A 21,796-nucleotide genomic window follows, 5' to 3' on the forward strand; every position below is an offset into this window, starting at 1 on the left:
GGAAAAAGAAAGAAAGGAAAGTAATTATGTTTCATCCCTGGAGATTCCAGCTTATCTTATCAGCACGCAACCTTTAAAAGTAAATTACGTCACGAAATTATTCCACAGCATGTTAACTCACATGATCTCGAGCTCATAGAACGACATCTTTAAACGTCGGATATGGAATGGAAATTCGCCGTGACTAAAAAGAGATAAAGCGAGGTATATATATGATCTATATCTTTATTAAACCTTCAACGGTATTAACCCCAGGAGGAAAAAGATATGATCTTAATCTTGGAACAAAAGAGAAATGAGAGATCTATCCTAGAGGATAAAACTGAAATACCACTTTCCGCCACGTCGTCAGATCATCGCTTAATGACCCTGAAAAAGACTGGCGGCGGTCGTTTTATACGTCATTAGCTTTAAATACTGTTATTGGATGCCTAAAACACAATCGTTAAGCAAACCGTCCATTGTAGTTGAAGATAACGCGGTAAGTGCCAACAAACAGTAAAAATAATTACGCTTTTAAATTTAGGGAGAGAAAGAAGTTAATTTTTCAAAAAGATTAGATCTTATTATTAAAGGTATAAATTATATCTGGAGCAATGTCAGTTGAAAGTGTAAGTTGGCCACGTACAATTCTACATTTAAATGGATAATGTATTTTTATTAAAAAATGCATTTGTAATTTATTTTCCTTTTAAATATTGTAAATTACACTAAAAATCTTATCTAGCATACTAATTTGATAATTTTTAATGCTTATAGCATAAAGCTATTGTAACTTATTAGATCATAATGTAGTTCTTAATAAAATAATTATTAATTAAAAACATGTTGTTGAAGAAAACAGTAATTTTATGCCAGTACTTTCAATTACTCGGCCAAAAGTAATCTACTTTTAATGGTAGAGCTACAATTGCTTATGTTTGCGTAGCACGAATTCTAACACCTCAAAGAGAGCTATTAACTTGTTTATTACTGAGCCTTGAAGGTATTGATTAATCAGTAAAACAGTTTGCTTAACTACCTACGAGGCAATTTCACAGGGGCATACATAATGTAACCGAACTTCTGTGATAAATGAACAATATGCAATCAACTCTTAACACTTTTATTACAGATCCGCGATCTAAGCATAATCAATAATCAGACAAGTCACAAGACTCGCGTTTAGCTAGCTTTATTTAGCATGTTCTTTGCCGGAAGGGTAGGCAGAGACTAAATCTTTCCAATCACGACGACCCTGCGTACTAGACCTCTTGTCATTATCATGTTAAGTGTCTTTAAAAGAAATATAGGCAAACATAATTTTTTCTGCGCTACCAATGCAGCACGGAAGCGTTCTATAGAAGTTCGGGGCATGCCTGTAACCACGATCCTGAATTGCTTCCGTCTGATTGTTCTTTTCTCACCTCCGCAACTTTCGAAGGATAACCTCACCCACATTGGATACTTGAAGTACTGCGATATAGTTCATGGCATGCGTGTATCAGGTTCTTTTGTTCCCCTTAAATTACACATAATAACGGTGTATTTATTGTGATTTATATCATTTATCAGCATGAACTACGAACACTCATCAGTGTTACCTGTCGGCCCTCCAGCACGCATTAATTGAAAATCGATGGCAGATTAATTAAAATGGACAGGTGACGCAACTCGGACACCGTAATTGAAAAATTATTAATTAATTTAGATGTAATTAACAGGAACTAAATGACTCAAAACTGAACGACCACGAGAAAACGGTCCTAATGAAATTATTAAGCGGACCTTTGTTCTTGGGAAAGAAAACGCAGGACTAACGTATTTTATTTAGAACAAGATTGCCACGTAGCGGTTATTTTCTTGTTGATTTTATAAGTTAAGATTTAAATTAGCGATTAGGAAAAGATTATTGGTAAAAAAAAAAACTTAAGTTTGTATAACCAAACCAGAAACGGCCGTATTTCCTTCTTCGCGTCCTTGTAACCTTTCCAAACTATTCCTGTCGTTGGGGCTTATCTCGAAGGCTGAGGCACGCAACGCATTGTGCTTAGTGCCATAGAAACATTATATAATCTGTGCTACAGCTCAACCCCTATTTTCCTAGTATTTAGCTTTTATAAAAGGTCTACGAATAGCAAGTATTGCTAGTATAAGTAAGGCTGTATGATTAACCGATGGGATTCTATATTCATGTTACGAATAGGTAGACACGTGACAGTATGCGAATAATCTATGCATAAAATTGCAAGTAGGGAATTAATATGCTAGTGTTCCCGATTGCACCTTCCACGGCGGCAATGCTTCGGGGTCCAGGGTTAAAAAGACTAAGAGCATTACGACTGCTAACAATTTGAGTTAGGTACTCAAGTTAGCAAAACTGTCTTGAAATTAATTATACGTTAATTATACGTTTATTAATTATAGGTTATAAAGTCAATGACAAATCAAACTGGACTGGATATTATAATAATTATGGTGAAGTGTAATCCATTTGGTATATTTCAACGTTGAATTTATCCTTCGTACTCCGTATGCACTAACGCAAGAAAACCCTGTCAATGAACAAAGTAAAGAACAGAAAAGACTGCTGAATATCCTCATTAAGACTAAGAGTTACACAACGTCTGAGTGAGACACGCTCGCCACCCACGACTGCGCTAGAGTTATGAGGACACGGTCTCATTCCCGACATCCTGTGGGAAATACGGCCACTTGCGTCAGCGCCGACCAGGACCTTAGCCTCGCCAATGTAGACGATCTGTCAGACGATTGCTCGCAAGATATATGGTTGCCGTCGCAAATAATATCACCTTGTAGTTCGCCATCAAACACTTAAGGGCTTCGATCATATGAATGAGACGGAAAATTTTCCAACGCTAGCGAAAAATGGAACGTGTGCAAAACTGGAAAACGAGTTGCTTCTAATGAGTTCAACGGGTAGACCTTTGTGTATTGAGCCGGGTTATCTCTAAAAGGGGCTCCCATTTTGACGTGCCCTATTTCATTCGTGAGACTGTTTTCTAATTTTACGCTAGACTGCATATTAGGAGCGAAAAGCGTGAACTTTTTTTATTACTGCAAAAAGGTTTCAGAGGCGATACTCGTGGAGCTTTCATCCTCGGCTTTTCGTTTGCGGAATTAGCAAGTCACAGAAGCTTTTAAAGCGAACATTGCAATCCATTTTTTGCCTGCAAAATGTTATCTTTTCATGGCAGGGAGGTATAAATGATACATGTAGAAAAATCTTTTGAAAAGGATGGCAGTACATCCGGTAACGATGCTGAAAAATGAGACGCACCGCTATTCAGCCACACTCATTCATTCTATAATGCAAATGTACAATGCGGGATGGGCGAGGAAGGTCGTAACTATTCATCTATTGGCAATAGTCACTGGTTTATAACCGACGTCAATGCAAATCATATGATGAAGAACTTAGAGGATGCCACATTATGTTTTAATGTTTTTCACGCCAGATTAGTTTCACGCAGTAAAAGGAATGCTCAGGAGATTGAATTATAGGATTATAATCACAGAAATTTATATCAAAGGTTTTGCCTATCAAGAAATAGCAGATGAAGACCGATGTGTCCGCAATAAAACACAACCTACATGGGCTTCTGTGCCAGCGGTTGGTCGCGGATGTGTCTGTAACCTTGTAGCGAGATAAGCGCGTCTTGGAGCGCGTGCTGTGTCCTTTGACACAAATGCGGATGCGCTCAATTGGCGCGCTGGCGGTTATCGAAGCGCGCTAAACACCGCGCAAGGCTGCACGGCCACTTCTACTATGCCACTTCTATTCGGAATACTAGTTTTAAATTTCTAGAAGGTATGGCGTGGCTTCTAGTAAAACAGATAAGGAACACTCCATATCTACCCTGGTTCAATTATTTATCAGTTTAATTGAATTATTAAAGTGCTGATTACAACTTGCAAGCACTGAGGATTGCATGACTATTCTCTGATTGGAAAAAGAAAAACAACCATCCAAGGATAGCTCAAATGATGGGCGAGGTATTATCGCAAGGCTAAAATCTCAATTAAATAAAGTTGTCTCCCAAAAAATAAATGTTAAGGAGCCAATTTTAATAATGTTTCTGATTGTCTTGATGTCTCAGATCAGAGACTATTCAGTTTCTTCAATTTAATTTTTTTTATATAAGCTATCATATGAAGCCTTACAGTACCAACTAGCACTCAAATTTAATCCTGATAAAGTTCAAGCTATGCAATAAGTTATGAGCAATTCCATCTGTGTGTAAAAATTTGTCATATCTCCATATGACAGTAATCTTTGCCTTTTATTATTGAACAGGTATATTATGATCGAAAGGCCCAATGAATTATAAACTACCTACTACCTGCATATAATCACCATACAAATTTTTTGTCATGTAGATAGTCAAACAGATTAAATATGAATCAAGTATGGGTATATTATAAGGCGGCCAGTAGAGTGTGACTCAAGATTGGGTCACTTGCAAACATCTCTCCCGTAAGAAGAAAATGAGAGTGTATGCAAATGCACAAAATATCTTTAATGTCACATAAAAGATTTATCTATTGAATTGATTTTCGTATGTATTATTCCTTATTGCTTTAATATATATCACTATCATTCTCGTAGAATGAATTATGTTCCAAGATGAAAAATTGTACAATGATGTATGCGATTAAAGCAAAATATTTATTCTATCCTCCTTAAATATGCTATACAAAAACCGAATTTATTTTATACTTGAGCTCTCATTATCCAATTAAACAAAAAACAATTAAGTCATATCTTTGGCATTTTATCTAGAATAAAACTTAGTAGCTATTGGCTACATTTGAAAAACCTACAATTAAGAAACAAACTATCATAAAGATCTCCTTGCCATTTATTGCTTTTTTTTTCAGGAGAAACTATGTTGTGAGGTAAACATGACAAGTTTTAATGACCTCAGAATTGATAAATTTTAATGGTTATTAAATAATACCAATTACTGATCTTCATTTCACTCAGTGTGGGTAAATGATACCTGAACTTATTGGCTGCCTGTTTTATATTTAATTTTAGTGGCCGGATTAGAATTGCAAAAAGATTATTAATATGGAAGTTTATTGAATTTAAACCTCCTGTTTTCAAAATGATTTTATAAATGAAAAGATTATTTAACAACATGACAAATATCAGTAAATAAAACTAACATAAAGCTTTTTCTTATTGGAATTATCAAAAGAAGATTTCTGTTTATAATTTTTTAAGAAATCATGTTATAATAAATCTAACTTGAATACTTGTGGGGCGTGGTCTTCGCCGCTACATATCTCGAATAAAACTAGATAAATCGCACGAAAAAGTGTCAAATAATATAAACTAATATTTCTACCAAATAAAGGAATTTTTTGTGACACAAGTTGAATCAAATAATACTACAAATTAATTAAAATTCGTACTCACATCCAGAGATTCCTTTGACGCCATCTTTCACATACAAACAGTTTGACTTGACGTTTAACGAAAATCGATATCAACAAGATACTCTGCAATCGGATACACGCAACTATTAGACTTAGGTTCGTTCTTATCTATTCGAAATTGTCTATCAGCTTTTGGAAAAAATATTGTAAGTAGTACATATACACATAGATAGATATACATAGATTCCTACATAATACAGGATACTAACATACATACATACATAAAATCACGCCTCTTTCCCGGAGGGGTAGGCAGAGACTACCTCTTTCCACTTGCCACGATCTCTGCATACTTCCTTCGCTTCATCCAGATTCATAACTTTCTTCATGCAAGCTCGGAGGTTTCGGGTACTTTTGACCAGCAGGATACTAAACATACACAAAATCCCGCCCTTCTTGAAGGGTAGATAGGTAGAGATTAATCATTACTTGATTGGTGAAAGATTTTGGGTCAAAATAAGGAAAAACCTTTAAATTATGTTCTTAAATCTGTGGAGAAACAAGAAATTGTACTAAAACCGACTCGGACAGACCTATGTCGGACGAAGCTGTACGGCTGCACGGGCACGGGCCTATGGGAAAAACGAATTCTAGTGTTCCTCTTTTCAATTAAGTTTTTTAACTTTTTGCACGCCATAGTCACCTATGTTTGACCAGCACTTGCGAGCTCCGTACGCCGTCGTCGACGTCTATAGTTAACAAAAAACCCAGTCATAAAAATAATAAATAAAGACATTGGAAATTATAACTGGTATTGATCTTAGATCTTATCTTAGTTCTTAAATTCTAAAGAAATAAATTGAACGTCAATGTCAAAGTCAAAATAGCTTGAACTGAAATCTTCCAAAAATCAACAACACAACAAGCCTGTCGACCTGTCAACAACAGTGAATAAAAATCGAAAATCGAATTTATTTGTACCTATTGTCAGAATTTCAGAAAACTGTAATAAATTAGTTTCTTTTCTATTTTCTTCGTGCTGTGAAGAATACTGCAGTTATAAAGAATTATCTATATATTTGTGTTTAATATTAGGTACCGAGTTTATTTTAGACATGTAAATATGTATTTACAGTGATGCACCTACAGAGATTACTAGCCGGACACCGTGGAGCTAATCAGAAATACCACTATTATTTTATCAAATTTTTCATTACACAAACAGTTATCACTCTAGCCAATCGTCATACGTGGCTTATATAGTTCGTCTCTTACAGTTGGTTTATATCACAATTTTGTTAAACTATTACCAAGTTTTCAATAACACCAACCCATGATGAGGGTCAGAAGACTCTCCGCCTTGTTTTGGACGACGAGCATCGCTGCTTTCATTTTCATTTTGTATGTTGTGATGGAACTCACTCTCAAATTACCAAGTACTAAACCTGGAGTACAAGAATTGGACAATGTAAGCATACTTTATATATTTTTTAATAACTTTATAACCATGTTAGTAGGAAGTATAGTCACAAAGTTAGTTATTCCTACAAAAGATAGAAGGAGAAAGAGGAGAAAAATAACCAGTTTAAAAGTACTATATTATGAAAATAAAATGAAAAATATCTTACAATAAATACAATCTCTGTCATTTTTTCCTCACTTACATAATTATCATGCCAACAGTTGCTATGGCGTACGTAAAGAAGGTTGCCTACCATGTTTTATGCTCAAAATATCCCATTGTTTTTTTTTCTAAATAATGTGATTCACCTTTTATCATAAGCATAGTAATACTGTGGCTTTATTTGTGTAAAAACTCTAGCCTTATTTTAAACTACATTCATCAAACTCTGTACAGAAAATTATGTGTGAAAGACATAGCAAGCATACTACTCATAATGGAAAAATTTCATAATGTTATATTTTTCAGAGCAAGTGGTCATCCCTAGAATCTAAATTACGCCACCTGGAGCATGAGTTGTCACAGCACAATGCTGTTGTGGAGGAAATCAAACAATCTGTGGACCAGATTGTAGATCAGTCCCCGCAGGAATTGCAAGTTCCTCATAATAAACCCTTAGAACCTGTTAATAAAGTGGCGAAAGAGGATAAAAGTAATATACGAGAGTTCAAGCTGGTAGGAGAGGAACCTCCACAAATGCGATTTACTATTGATGAATCAAGTTGTGCTATGAGAAAGCACAGTATACCAAAGACTGATGTTCAGGTATGTGTGAACCTCAATTTTTTTTATATTAAGACAGATTCCTGGCTAATAGTACTTTTGCCTTAATCATAGATCACAGAGAAATTATATTCTTGACTGGAACACATGTGTTCTTGAGAAAAAAAAACAATTTACTTATTATTATTTGCTTTTTAGAGCTTTTATCATACTTGTTTACTGGTTTTGTTTCTACATATTCTCATTCACACAGACCTTTATCCACATGTGACCTAAAAACTATGTTATCACAATCACAAAGTAATCGAGTCAGAAAAGTGGTTTTCTGTGTATTAAAAAGTTGGCTCTTCTTAATGGAGTTCCTCCATTTTTTTATTTTTGTACTGCAATATAACTTTTCAATTTAAGATGTTGTCACTGTATGAAAGGATATCATTTGAGGACAAAGACGGTGGTGTGTGGAAGCAGGGGTGGGACATACAGTATAACGAGAACCAGTGGAGCCAGCAGAACAAGCTGAAAGTATTCATTGTGCCCCATTCACATAACGACCCTGGTAATATGGTGTTCTTTATAATAAAAGACATATACAATCCAAACTAATATTATAAATTATCTGCTACAATTTACTTCTATGACTTTTCACGCTTTACACAGTACTGTATAAATAATTTGGAAACAACTGACAAAATGAGCATGTAAACTGAAAAAGTTTATTAATTATCAAACAGGCCTTAATAATTTGGCTGCGAATTTTTTATGTGCCTAACTCGTAGCAAGGCACGCGCGACGCCGTTTTATCTCGCAAAAAATAAACGCTATTTCGTTTTTAATTGACGTTAAACGGGACAGCGATCGTTTTTTGCGCCATCATAACGGCGTCGCAGGCGTCGAACTACGGGGGCTTTACGAAAGAGAAAAAAAAAGATTTACGAAAAGGGAGTAATGTGGTGGCGACTGTACAAATGAGTACAAATTTTCCATTATGTTTTATTAATCATGAACAATATCAGTGATAACGATCTTGCGCTATTTTATAAATTACGTCTACCTTTACAAATATATACTACATTTAAATATTTATTAGGTACAAATAAGGTTTTCCATTTCATTGTATGTATACAATAATCACATCAATGAAAAAGATTTCATCACACAATGGCATCGATGAAATGTCACTGATGTATCAAATATCTGAGCGGATGTTATGAAAACATTTGGAACAATTTAAATTTCATTTCACATTCCTTTTTCTCCATAGTCAGCCTCTATAGCGCAATTGTCTGTGGCACACATTCCCAGGTTCTTATCTCAGCCAGGACATGATTTAAAACTACCTTTTTCTGATTATTCTGAGTCTTGGATGTTTCTATACATACATTAAATCTCTAACGGGGTAAAAAGGGCCTACAGTCTTAAAATTTTAAAAGGGAATATTCTGCTATTTTGCTTAATGATGAAATTATAGTTCCATCCCCTAAAAGAAGAATTTAGGTTTTATTAGCCTTTCCCTTGATTGACTTTTACAAGCAGCATGGGAAGAGAAACAGCTGGCAGACATTGTTTGTTTTTCAGTCCAAAACAGCATTTTTATCTATATTAGTATTTATCAAAAAAAACATATCATCATTGAGTCAGTATCCCACAACTAACTTATTCCCTTGCTAGCTCAATCTGTGTTATGTGTGTCGTTTATATCATTTATATTACAGGTTGGTTAAAGACTTTCGAAAACTATTACAAATCCCAAACAAAGGCCATATTGAACAATATGGTGGAGAAGCTTTCGGAAGGCCAGGACAGGAAGTTTATTTGGGCTGAGACCAGTTATCTGTACCTGTGGTGGCGTGACCCAGATACTACTGATGCAGAAAAGGTCAAGTTCAAGAAGTAAGTCATCTTTTGTTCCTAACGCATTGGACGTCAAAAATACTGAATTTGTACAGTCAAACGCATATTAAATTACCATGCATGGAACTCAATGACGCGCTAATACAGGCGAATTTGTAGTGGGCAGGTGATGTGCTTTTGACTGTACACTCAGGTATTATGTTCTAAGTTCTGAGTATGTATGGTTTTAATCGCCTGTCTGCCACTAACATTTTTACATGAGAGCCACCAGGTGTCTGTCAAGACCTTATAGCTTTATAGCCTGAAAGCAGCTTTGGCACGTCTGTCGTTATATAAAACTTGAGTACACACGTGGCTTCCCCACGGAAACGAAAAGGTCCGTAATTTTCTATTCCCGTGGGACGGAACCTGCATACCAAATTTTAAATCTCTGAGAAATTTGAGATTCATAGTTACACATCCAGTTGCCTAAATGTGCAGGTTCCCTCACGATGTTCCTCACCGTAAGAGCATCGGTTAGTATTCAAACTAATGTACATAACTTTTAAAATAGTCATTAGTAAATGGCCGGGGTGGAATTTGAACCTGCCTTTCTGCGCATCACGCATTTTAACCGGGCACCTTACCAATTCAAACACCAATGTTCTTAAAGACTTCTTTTGATTTTCAGCCTCCTAGCGATAGAATCATTTTTTTTCTCTATTTTACATAGTGAGTAAGAATAGTAAAAATTAATTATACAATTTATCAGACCTCCTGTAGTTATTAATTAATCTTATTTACTTGCAGTCTGTTAAAATCTGGCAAACTAGAGATAGTAACGGGAGGATGGGTGATGAACGATGAAGCGAACTCCCACTGGCTGTCTATCGTCCAACAGCTTACTACAGGTAAGTACTTTAAAATAAATACTTGCACAGATTTTGATTTTGTAAAGGAGAAGTAATTTCTTTATCTTATTTGAAAGTAGCCCTCTCCCTGCGCATTGTTTTTATTAGATCCTAGCTGTGCCTGCAACTTCGTCCGCGTGGAAAAGTTATTTTGGGCATCATTGAAGCCCTCAAGGATGAATAATTTTCCCCGTTTTGTTTCACATTTTCCATTATTTCTTTGCTCCTTATAGTTGCAGCGTGATGTTATTTTAAGCCTTCCTCGATAAATGGTCTATTCAATGCAAAAATATTTTTTCAATTCGAACCTATAGTTCCTGAGATTAGCGCGTTCAAACAAACAAACTCTTCAGCTTTATAATATTAGTATAGATTAAATAAAAGCGTATGTTATTTTTGTATAATGTAACAAGTAGAAATAGTATTTGTTTATGAGTAATTATGGACTTTAAAAATATTCTCTTAGAAATTAAAAGTTATTTCGGAGGTAATTTACACAAATCCTTGTGAATATTTTATATGCTTGTTTGTTCTGTACAAATGGTATGAGTTCGGTCTATTCTATGATAATAACAATGCATGCCACACCCACCCATTGTGTATAATTCCTTTTTATGTCATCCCTTTTACATTATATCATCCACAGGTCACCAATGGTTACTGGACAATGTAGATTATATACCGAAGAACTCTTGGCACATTGATCCGTTCGGCCACTCTAGTACACAACCGTACCTCAACAAGTTGGCAGGGTTTGACAATGCCCTGATACAAAGGGTGCATTACAGAATCAAGAAGGAGCTTGCCTTGAATAGGCAGTTGGAGTTTAAGTGGAGACAACTGTGGGGTAAGTGTCGAATAATGTAAAGTTTTTTTTCTTAATCCAGCTTATTATCATTATATTTTCAACCCTATTATTGGTGGTTTTAACAAATAACTTTCGAACTTCCTAATATTTCCTTAGATTTTACTATTTAATCTCAATTCCATCAGCCATACAGCTGAACATAGCCTTTCAATCTTTTCTGGACTGTTGACTCTGTCTACCCCGGAAGGGATATAGACGTGATTATGACGTATGTATGTTAATATTCCTTAATGTGAGCATAATACTTGACTCTTGCATCAACAACCCATAAATTTATTACGCTAAAAGTAGAAAAATAAATTTTGGTAGATAATTTCATATCTTTATTATACTGATGATTACTTTTTAGATGGTGTTGGTAAGACTGATATGTTCACTCATATGATGCCATTTTACTCATACGACGTGCCTCACTCTTGCGGGCCCGATCCAAAGGTACATGAAATGATTTATGCGTTTACTTTGTAACAAAATCGCTTTTATTTTTCAACCATTATCCTGGAAATTCTCCGCGAATAATATAGTTGGACACTGAAAAGAAATCTATAATTTTTTAGAAATAATATTGTTTTGGAAAAACTGGTTTTGTAGATTTGTAGAATATTTTTAAGCTTTCGACCGCAGCTCGGTCCGCTTGAATAGTACCAAATTAGTTTACATACTCCAAGCTCTATGTATGCAAAAATTCATAGAGTTTTGTTCAATAGCTTTGATGTGAAAGTATTATCTTCCTCTTGGTGTTAGTCAAGTTTACTTTAACCTTACGGGTGCCTTCTTGACCGAGGTCCTAGTTACGGCAAATCGGGTTTTTATACTCCAGACTTTATGTGTGCAAAATTTCATGGAATTCATAGAATTTCAATCGAAAAAACAAACACGCTTTCACTTGTATAATATTACAACGGATAAAGAAATTAAGGCCTTAATGAACGTATGCATAGGTCGTTAAATTAAATATTACGGTTTTGTTGTAGGTGTGCTGCCAGTTCGATTTCAGAAGATTGCCCGGGAACGGGGTGACGTGTCCCTGGGGAGTCGCGCCAAGGAAGATTGTCACCAAGAATGTTCACGAAAGGTTTCTGTCATTCATATTATACATACATACATACATATGGTCACGTCTATATCCCTTGCGGGGTAGACAGAGCCAACACTCTTGAAAAGACTGAATGGCCACGTTCAGCTATTTGGCTTAATGATAGAATTGAGATTCAAATAGTGACAGGTTGCTAGCCCATCGCCCAAAAAAGAATCCCAAGTTTGTAAGCCTATCCCATAGTCGCCTTTTACGACATCCATGGGAAAGAGATGGAGTGGTCCTATTATTTTTTGTATTGTTGCCCGGAACCACACGGCACTGCCCAGAACCACACGGCACATTAATATTATCTTTGATTCAAGCTGTGGTTCTACATATACATATGTACACACATTCATATAATCACGTGTATACCACTTGCGGGGTAGACTGAATCTATCATTGAGTCAAACAGCTAAACTTGGCCTACATTCAGCTGTTTGACTTGATAGAATTGAGATTCAAATAATGACAGGTTGTTAGGCCATCGCCAAACAGAAGAATCTCAAGTGTATATGAATAATTTTCCCCGTTTTTTTCACATATTCCATTATTTCTTTGCTCCTTATAGTTGAAGCGGGATATTATATAGCCTAAAGCCTTCCTCGATAAATGGTCTATTCAACGCAAAAATAATTTTTCAATTCGAACCAGTAGTTCTTGAGATTAGCGCGTTCAAACAAACAAACTCCTCAGCTTTATAATATTAGTAAAGATTCAGGCCCAATCGCCAAGTGTTTCATCATGCTTTTAAAAAATTATTTTTACCTGAATTTTGATCAACAAATGTTTATTATTTATCAGATCGGGCGTAATACTAGACCAATGGCGTAAGAAAGCACAGCTGTTTCGAAGTAACGTGCTGCTGTTTCCGCTCGGCGACGACTTCCGCTACGACCGCGCCAACGAGTGGGACAACCAGTACCAGAACTACGAGATGATCATAGACTATATTAACAATAGAGACGAGTGGAACACAGAGGTACGACAAAAAAAATCAAAATATTAATAAAGAACGAACATGGTACACCTAGGAGAAGAATGTTTAGACAAAAAAAACACGATTGCTAACTCAATCTGTGTAATTTTTTCAGTCAAAGAATGTAAATATTATTTTTTTAAATATTTACATTCTTTGATGTAACTAAAAGGTAACGAAGAACAAAAAAAAATTCACTAGTTGACGCCCATGACGGAAGTCGCTTCGTGTAAAATTTTTGACTTAACCAATACAGGATAATTATCAAAAAGGCGCACCCCGGGTTCCTCTCCAGAGAGGTTAGGATGTAACGGGATTAACGCCAAGAGACAATATGGAGAAATAGCTCTATGAATGCCATTTTTTTAAATTGTTATTTCATCCCCCGTAGCATGGCACGCACGCACGTTTTTAACGCGCGAAAAACTATCGTTGTCCCATTTCGGCGAGTACGGGCGACTAAGAGATAGGCTTATAAAATTGCGATCCTTTTTTTAGGCGATGGGCTAGCAACCTGTCACTATTTGGATCTCAATTCCATCACTAAGCCGAACAGCTGAACGTGGTCATTCAGTCTTTTCAGGACTATTGGCTCTGTTTGCCCCGTAAGGGATATAGATGTGACTATCCTACTACTATTATAAAGGCGAAAGTTTGTATGGATGTTTGTTACTCTTTCACGCAAAAACTACTGAACCGATTACCATGAAATTTGGTATGTAGGTAGCTGAAGACCCAGAATAACCCATAGGCTACTTTTTATCCCAGAGTTCCCGCGGGATTGATAGGGTTTCCATGCGGACGAAGTCGCGGGCGGCCTCTAGTATGTATATATGTATGTATGTCCCATTTCACGTCAAAAGCGAAACAGCCATTGTTATTTGCGCTACGGGGGTAGTACTTGTTTACAGTATAATTACAACATGTATATGCCGCATCAGAAGTAAATGGTTTTCTTCTAGATACTTAAAAATTTCCTTAACGCTGTCTGTCAGGTGAGATTTGGCACCCTACAAGACTACTTCAAGGCGGTCCACTCGGAGGTGAAATTGTCAAACTTCCCAGCACTTTCTGGCGATTTCTTCACGTACGCCGATAGGAACCAACATTATTGGAGCGGCTATTTCACTTCGAGGCCGTTCTATAAGAGCATGGACAGGGTACTCCTGGCTTATGTGAGGTGAGATTGTTTCAAAGATTGTATATTTTCTAATCTTGTATTCTACTATTGTAAAAGACTTCTTCCTTGTTCATTGTTTGGATTCAATATAAACAGCTTCTCAAGAAGACAAAACCAACTCCTTTGAACCAGAAAGTCTGTTTTCATCAAAGACATAATTTCTTAAAAGGATTTCCTTGTGAAAGCCACTAGTAAACATTTATCGCAAAGAATCACTGAAAGAGAGAATTAAAGCTGATTTAGATGTTAAAATGCCCCATTATCTTTTTTATATTGTTTAATGTTTTTTATATTGGCACTGTAGAATCTGTCTAACCCGCAATATAGACGTGATTATATGTATGTATGTATCTTCTTTATATATAGGGCAGCGGAGTCTATAACGGCCCTAGCCGTGACGTCATCCTCCGTATCGAAAGTGACGTCACTGCAACTGCGCGACAGCGTTGAAGAGGCTCGTCGAACTCTTGCGCTGTTCCAGCACCACGACGGCATCACGGGCACTTCGCGGGACGAAGTCAGGGAGGACTACGCCATCAAGTGAGTGTGATAAGCTCTTTCCCCGCCCCACAGGCATATCAGGGCCGAGTAGTGACGTCATCCTCCGTGACGTCACTGGCGTGGGGGAGGCTCGTAGTACTCTCTCGTTGTTCCAGCACCAGTATGGCATCACGGGCATTTCGCGAGACGAAGTCAGGGAGAACTAAGCCAATTTAATACATCGTTATTGGCTTTTAATTAGATTACTATCAATGATAACGAGTAGAAAGCCGTGTGCAATATTGTCTAGGGTCTTACTCGGTATTTCAACGCGTTTTGTTATAACTGCTGCCACTGACATTTAAAGGCTGACTGGTAAAAAGTGTTTTTAAAGCATTTGGTTAACTTATGTAAATATATTATTTAAATAGTCCCTAATTACCATTTCCGTTTCAGACTCCTGAAAGCCATCAAAGCCAGCCAATCGGTGGTCCAACGCGCCGCCTACTACCTACTCAACCAGCCGGCCATCTTGGATCAAGTCCAAGACGACGTGTATTTCGACGTCGACGACATCTGGCGGCGACACGACGAGATCCCGACGAGAATCACCATAGCTTTGGACGCTGTGTCGCCCACGAGGAGATTGGTGTTGTATAACTCGCTGATGTTTGAAAGGCAGGAGATACTCACCGTTTTGGTGTCTACGCCCCATGTTCAGGTATAGTGATGTTAAAGTTAGTTCATTCGTCTGTATATAAAAAATGGCATGTTATGCCAGTAGTTTACGGAAAAGATGTGTTTTCAAAAGGCTACATTGTGGCCACCATCAAACAGGGGAAATTCTATGAAAATAGCGATAATCAAACTAAAATGTACCTACTCAATTATTAATTCCCTTCGTTGACTTTTACAATCTGAACGGGAAGAGTTAGTACACACTATGTATTTTCTTCGCTTAAATAAATAATGGTCTTAATTGTGGTCAAAATAAGGACCATTTTTTATTTTATTTACCCCGTTCTAGGTGTACGACCCCGAAGGCAACTTGATGCCCGCTCAGCTGTCCCCGGTGGTGGCTGGTGAGGAACGGCTGATGTTCTCCAACAAGTACCAGCTTTCGTTCCCAGTCAGCATCAAACCGCTCGCGCTTACCACTTACACCGTCTCTTTGAGAGACACCAGCACGATAAACAAGTTAGTTTTTGATATTTTATATAAAAAAAACACATGAACAAATGTTACTCAATGTTGTTGTCTACAGTCCTTTGATTGATTGTCAAATGTTTGTAGTATTTGATGACGTTATTGTGTAGAATTATCATCAACCTCTGAAAGTTAGACCAGGTTGCATCCTCACCTATCTGAAGAGGTGGAGAGTAGATTGCCTGAAGGGGGTTTAGTCTAATAGTGATGATATCATACCGTTTGTAATAAAAGATGCTGGTTCGAATTCCACTGCAATTAGTATCAATAACAAAACAACGCTCTAATGGCGAGGAAATATCGTTGTTTCAGGCTATTAAACCATAATTAAACTGGTAGTACCATAATTAAGTTATTTTTCGTGCTCATAAGCAAACTGCAGACCTACACAGGATAATCAAAATAAAAGCCATGAAGATAATATTCTTCCTAATATTCCAATAAAAGAAAGGTATACTTATTAATTAAGGAGCATTTGATTCGGACAGCGAGATTGTGAGTAAAGATACGTTGAGTAAAGATACTACGTTGATGACTTTTTATATATAAAAATAATATTCCCAGGTACACTTCACACGCCCGCGTCCGCGTGTACAACGCCAACTTTTGGTCCATAGACTTGCCGAGCATGTTCGCCGTCACGCAGTCGCAGACGCAGCTCTTATCTGACATCACTGTACAAGCCGGAAACGGAACCAGAGTGGTGGCTACGAAGGATGGCCTCATCAAGGCTTTGGTCTCGAGAGATGGCGCCACTACGCCTGTGCATATGGAGTTTGTTCAGTAAGTAAATGTTTGCTATGTGTCTTATATTTCTTTATTAGATATTACTATTAAAACTGTAAACGGAACTAGAGTAGTGGCTACGTAAAATGGACTCATTGAAGCTTTGGTCTCGACTGGAGAGATGGCGTCACTACGCCTGAGTATATAAGTTTAAATTTCCGCGTAAATCCTATGTATTTTATTTAAATTACAATCGTCATTTTTCGGATGACGTTCAGCTCTTGATCTTTTCGCAAAGATGCTGCCCCAAAAACACTTAAGTTCCATACATTAAGTTTAAGTATGCATTTTTTTTTTACTTCCAGATACGACTCCCAAAAGCGTCCAGACAACAACAGCGGCGCTTACCTGTTCATTCCTTCAGGACCCGCTGTCACCTTCAAAGCAGCGCCGTTCCCGGAGTTAGTCGTCATCGAGGGCCCGTACAAAGCCACGCTGTATGTGACGCATTCCTCGCTTAAAGAGGCGGACGTCCTGCTTGCGGTAAGAGTTTATTAATATTAACCACACAATTTACAATCTCATTTTGGTCTAAAGGTATGACTGGCAGAGAATCTTAAGTGTGGTGCATCTATTAACTAATTGCATCTACATTTGGTTATTTTAGGTGCATTAAATTTAAGTAAATCATTACGTTAAACGTTATATCACGAATAAAACTTACGGGGTAGGCAGAAATTTAAAAAAAAACTGTAAACTCTACACTAAGATGTATGGCTGAATGATGGATCTGCAGATGATCTAAATAGTGACAGGTTGCTAGCCCGTCGTCTAAAAGTTCTAAGTCTCATTTGATTGACGTTTAAAAACTACAAGGGAAGCAGCTGCTACACACACTGTTTTTTCTTCGCTACCATACCAGCGTGGAAGCTTATGATGACACTCACAGACAGAGGTTTACAATCTATGCGAGAAGTAAAATACATGGTTGACCTGGAATTTCTAACAATAATGATTTTAACGCCTTAATGTCACCCTTTTTCAAGCCTCACAGGTCTACTGGAAGAAATAGACATATGCTAAACCCATGTACAGAGCGCCACATAAATATTATACCACCTTTATATCTTAGACATAACTCAGGTGCTATATTTTTTTTTTGGTTGCCCGCTGTACAAAGGTTTCTTGTGTTTATCATCCTTATATGTTTTATATATACATGAATCGGTAAATTAATAAATATGTTTTACAGATCTCAGTATACGACAACCCGTCGCTACCGCAAACCGAAGTAGAAATAAGCAGTACAGTGATGATCAGTCCTCTAGCGGACAACTTGGAACTCGCCATAAGGCTCAGCACGGCCATCCGGAACGAGGACGTGTTCTACACCGACCTCAATGGCATGCAGGTGAGAAATGCGATACTTTATATGGGTTCAATATTACGTTTCTCGATGTTTCTCGGAAGTTTGGAATAATGGCAAGCATGTGAGAGTTACTTTACACGAATTGAGGTTAATTCTTCCCGGTTTCTCTCTTCTTTGGAAAGGAGACCGGGGTGCACCTTTTGACCATGATCCTGGATTGGATAGGTAAAGTGTTTACATGAAGCGACTTCCGTCTAACCTCTGCAACCTTTACAGGTGAATCTTACTCATATAGGATCATGATCCATGTAAAAGTTGCATTACAAGAATGCGCCTATTCTCTTAGTCGCCCTTTTCGACTTCCATGTGGAAGAGATTGTATGTTTTCTAAAGTGCGGAGAACCACACGGCACAACCGAATCTGACCGTCTATTTGTGCACTTGTCATTGTATATGATTAGAAAGGAATTTTCTCTGATTGCCCTAGATATACATATCTATATAAGTATTTATATTTTATATAAAATATATTGCGATAGTACCTCGTAACACATGTCATGAGCTTGCTTCGAAGCTAACTCAATCTGTGTTATTTGTCTCGTTTATATTTATTTATTTAATTCGCCAGATGATCAAACGCAAATACTTCGAGAAGCTTCCGATCCAAGCTAACTACTACCCGCTGCCGGCCGCCGCCTACATCGAGGACGAGACCACTCGCCTCACACTACTCACCTCCACGCCGCTAGGTGTCGCTGCACTAACTCCTGGTTCTATTGAGGTTTGTTTCAACAATGTCATATACATATATTACCAGCGACCGCGACAAATATAATTATGTGTCAAATGTTTAAGTAGTCATAAAGCTGAACGTGGTATTTCATTTCTTTAATGACTATTGTCTCTGTATAGACAAAGACGTGATTATTTGCATGTATTTATGTTAAATAAAGTATAATTTTTACGATACTTATTATTTTTTATCTCGCAGGTGATGCAGGACCGCCGTTTGTGTTGCGACGACAACCGCGGCATGAACCAGGGCGTGGAGGACAACGTGCGCACCAGACACACGTTCAGGGTCATCGTGGAGAATGCTGACAAACACTGCACGGTGAGACACTACTTCTGATTAGGTGTAACCCATGACTTCGTTCATTGACAATCTCAAAATAAAATATAATTAAACGCAAGATCCCCTGGAAGTAAGTAAGGTTTCCCTGAAAAGGTCTTCGAGGTCGGATAGGAGTTGCTTCATGTAAAAACCTCATCACCCACCATCCAGGCTTATGGCAATAATTGGTGAAAGAAGATTAGGTGGCGAAAACGGGATTTCACTTCTCAAAGACTGCTTCCAGACTTGAAAGTGGTTTAATATTTATTGTTTGTTCCAGTCCCGCCCGCCAGCGGAGCACCCCAGCGGGCAGCTGTCCCTAGGGGCTCACGTGTCCCACCAGCAGCTGCTGCAGCCGCCGCTGGTGCTGCAGTACTCCCCGCGAGAGCCGGCCTCCGCCCCGGCGTCCTCCAGCAGGCTCAGCTCCGCCGCCGACCTCGTGCTGGCTTCCTGCCGCTCTCACGTCGCCGCCAAGGTAGCTATCATCACCAGCAGCTGCTGCAGCCGCCGCTGGTGCTGCAGTACTTCCCGCAAGCCTAACGTCATCTTTTGTTAGGAGTGGAATACCCGACTATCCAATTTCTGGGTTTAATATCTCTATTCTACCGGCCTAACTTTAACGCTGACGAGTAAAAACCTTGCCCAAACTTTCTTATTCTTCGACTTCTTGAGCCACAAGAGTCAAAGCTCTTCAGAGGTTACAAACTAAGTGCAATTTATGAATAACGTACCCAGATTTATCATATTTTTATTAAATCTCATATTATCTTTCAGGATAAAGACGGCAATATACTCCACGGCCTGGGAATGACCTTCCAGCGGGTGCACCTGGACTCTTGCTACGGGAACAAGGAGATCAGCAAGTGGTACCCAGTGGGAGATGGACAGGTAACATAAGCTCTTTACTTAATTTTTTGTATCTTTTTATTTTTTGTCATTATTAAAGTTGTAAAGTCTGTTGTTGGACATAGGTCTTCTTTCAGGCCCGGAGAGGTTAGGCTGTTCGCTAACTTGAGAGGAGCCCGGGGTTGTACCTTTGATAATGATCCTGCATTGGGTAAGTTAGGTTTTTACACGAAGCGACTGCCGTCTGACCTCCAAAACCTTTCTAGGGGAACCTAACGCACTCACTGGTGGAATTAGGTCTTCCCAAATATCTCCACCTCCACCCATTGAAAGTGACCTGCATCCAGTGAAATATAATATGTAGTGTAAAACCATTAAATTTAAAAACATACGTATAGTCACGTCTACATCCCTTGCGGGGTAGATAGAGCCAAGTCTTGAAAGGACTGTATTGAGATGCAAATAGTGCCAGGTTGCTAGCCAATCGCCTAAGAGAAGAATCCCAAGTTACAAACCCCCGACGCAATTTTTAATCATTTTGACTTTTGTTTGTAGAATGTTTGGTTTATTTGTAACTTTGAATGAATTTCAGAATATAAAATAAAGATAAAATTTGTATCAACAGGTCCGTATAAAGGAGATAGTGGAAGCCCGCCCTGATCAAGTTCTAGAGAGTACGCTAACGCACGTGCGCACGCGTGGACCGGTTCCCGACGCCGTTCTTGCTCTGTGCCCCATGGAGGTGCGCTCTGTGTTTATCAAACAAGACTAATTTCACTGATATCCGATAGAGAAGACGTTGAATTTCTTTCTGTTGCGTTTTTGACTATAAAAGCAGCAAATGAAGTAAAATTTAACTTATTGATAGTCGTAACTGTTGAGTGCAATATGTTGTAATGAAAAAGACTACTTCTTATTAAACAAGGTTACTTGACATATTTCGTAATGTAAAGATCGGTTAAAGCTGATATCGCTTTTTGCCACAATTGCCAATATTTGTTACCAACATTGGCCATTAGTTTAACTATAAAACAAACCCCAAAAATAAGCATTTATTTTAAAATAGAATGAGTGGAAATAGTTGATCTTTGGCGGTTGTATGAAATATTCGTGAGACTGTAATTTTAGATAATTAAATGTTTGTGTTGTTATTTTAAATAATAATTTCGGACATTTGTTAATAGCAGTATATAATATATAATAAATCAAATAATTTTGAACTTAAATCGAAGTAATAATAATGAAATTTTAATTTAATTTACTCTATATTTGAAAGTTGACTTACTTGACTTAAGGTCCTATGTCCCCTAGCTGGGGCAGAGGGCATCCACAGTGCGTCCCCATCCCGCTCGGTCTTGAGCTTCGCGTTTTATTTCGCTCCAAGTCTTCCCTAGATTCTTCACCTCTGCGATGATTGTCCGCCGCCAGGTCTGTTTAGGGCGGCCATGTTTACACTACCACTATATTTGAAAGTGACTTATCTCAAATGCATTACATTTATAATTATTATTTTTTATGTAGATAATTTATGTTGGCTATTAATCATTTTCCATATTTATGACGATAAAGTTCGACATTGTGTTATTGTTTCGAAAAGGGGACTTGGAATGATCTATAGATTGTTTGAAAGTTTTGAACT

At 37.7% G+C, this 21,796-nt stretch overlaps 2 protein-coding genes across 9 annotated transcripts in view; one reads left to right on the top strand and one right to left on the bottom strand.

Annotated features, from left to right (window-relative positions):
* LOC106136212 (sodium/potassium-transporting ATPase subunit alpha) overlaps positions 1-5,505 on the bottom strand; it is a 53,156-nt gene extending 47,651 nt beyond the window's left edge. For 5 of the 8 annotated variants that reach the window (XR_009657257.1, XM_060949348.1, XM_060949346.1 and 2 more), the window contains exon 1: positions 5,426-5,505. Coding sequence is in view for 4 of the 8 variants with exons in the window: in XM_060949348.1 (XP_060805331.1) it covers positions 5,426-5,449 (24 nt within the window). In the remaining 4 variants the exon portion in view is untranslated. The remainder of the gene's footprint in view (positions 1-5,425) is intronic. The other 3 variants (XM_060949354.1, XM_060949349.1, XM_060949350.1) reach the window with 1 other exon arrangement.
* Positions 5,506-6,310: 805 nt separating this feature from the next.
* Positions 6,311-21,765, top strand: LOC106136241 (alpha-mannosidase 2). The gene is made up of 22 exons (XM_013336729.2): positions 6,311-6,480; positions 6,663-6,853; positions 7,316-7,612; positions 7,979-8,126; positions 9,283-9,460; positions 10,211-10,311; positions 10,958-11,158; positions 11,529-11,614; positions 12,154-12,254; positions 13,062-13,239; positions 14,232-14,416; positions 14,783-14,956; positions 15,353-15,617; positions 15,924-16,093; positions 16,667-16,885; positions 17,194-17,371; positions 18,081-18,239; positions 18,826-18,978; positions 19,189-19,311; positions 19,592-19,786; positions 20,086-20,199; positions 20,783-21,765. The coding sequence occupies exons 2-22, from the start codon at positions 6,719-6,721 to the stop codon at positions 20,927-20,929; spliced, it is 3,507 nt and encodes a 1,168-aa protein (XP_013192183.2). The 5' UTR covers positions 6,311-6,480; positions 6,663-6,718; the 3' UTR covers positions 20,930-21,765.
* Positions 21,766-21,796: the final 31 nt, after the last annotated feature.

The sequence above is a fragment of the Amyelois transitella genome, chromosome 18 (genome assembly GCF_032362555.1).
Source record: "Amyelois transitella isolate CPQ chromosome 18, ilAmyTran1.1, whole genome shotgun sequence".
Lineage (NCBI taxonomy): Eukaryota > Metazoa > Arthropoda > Insecta > Lepidoptera > Pyralidae > Amyelois > Amyelois transitella.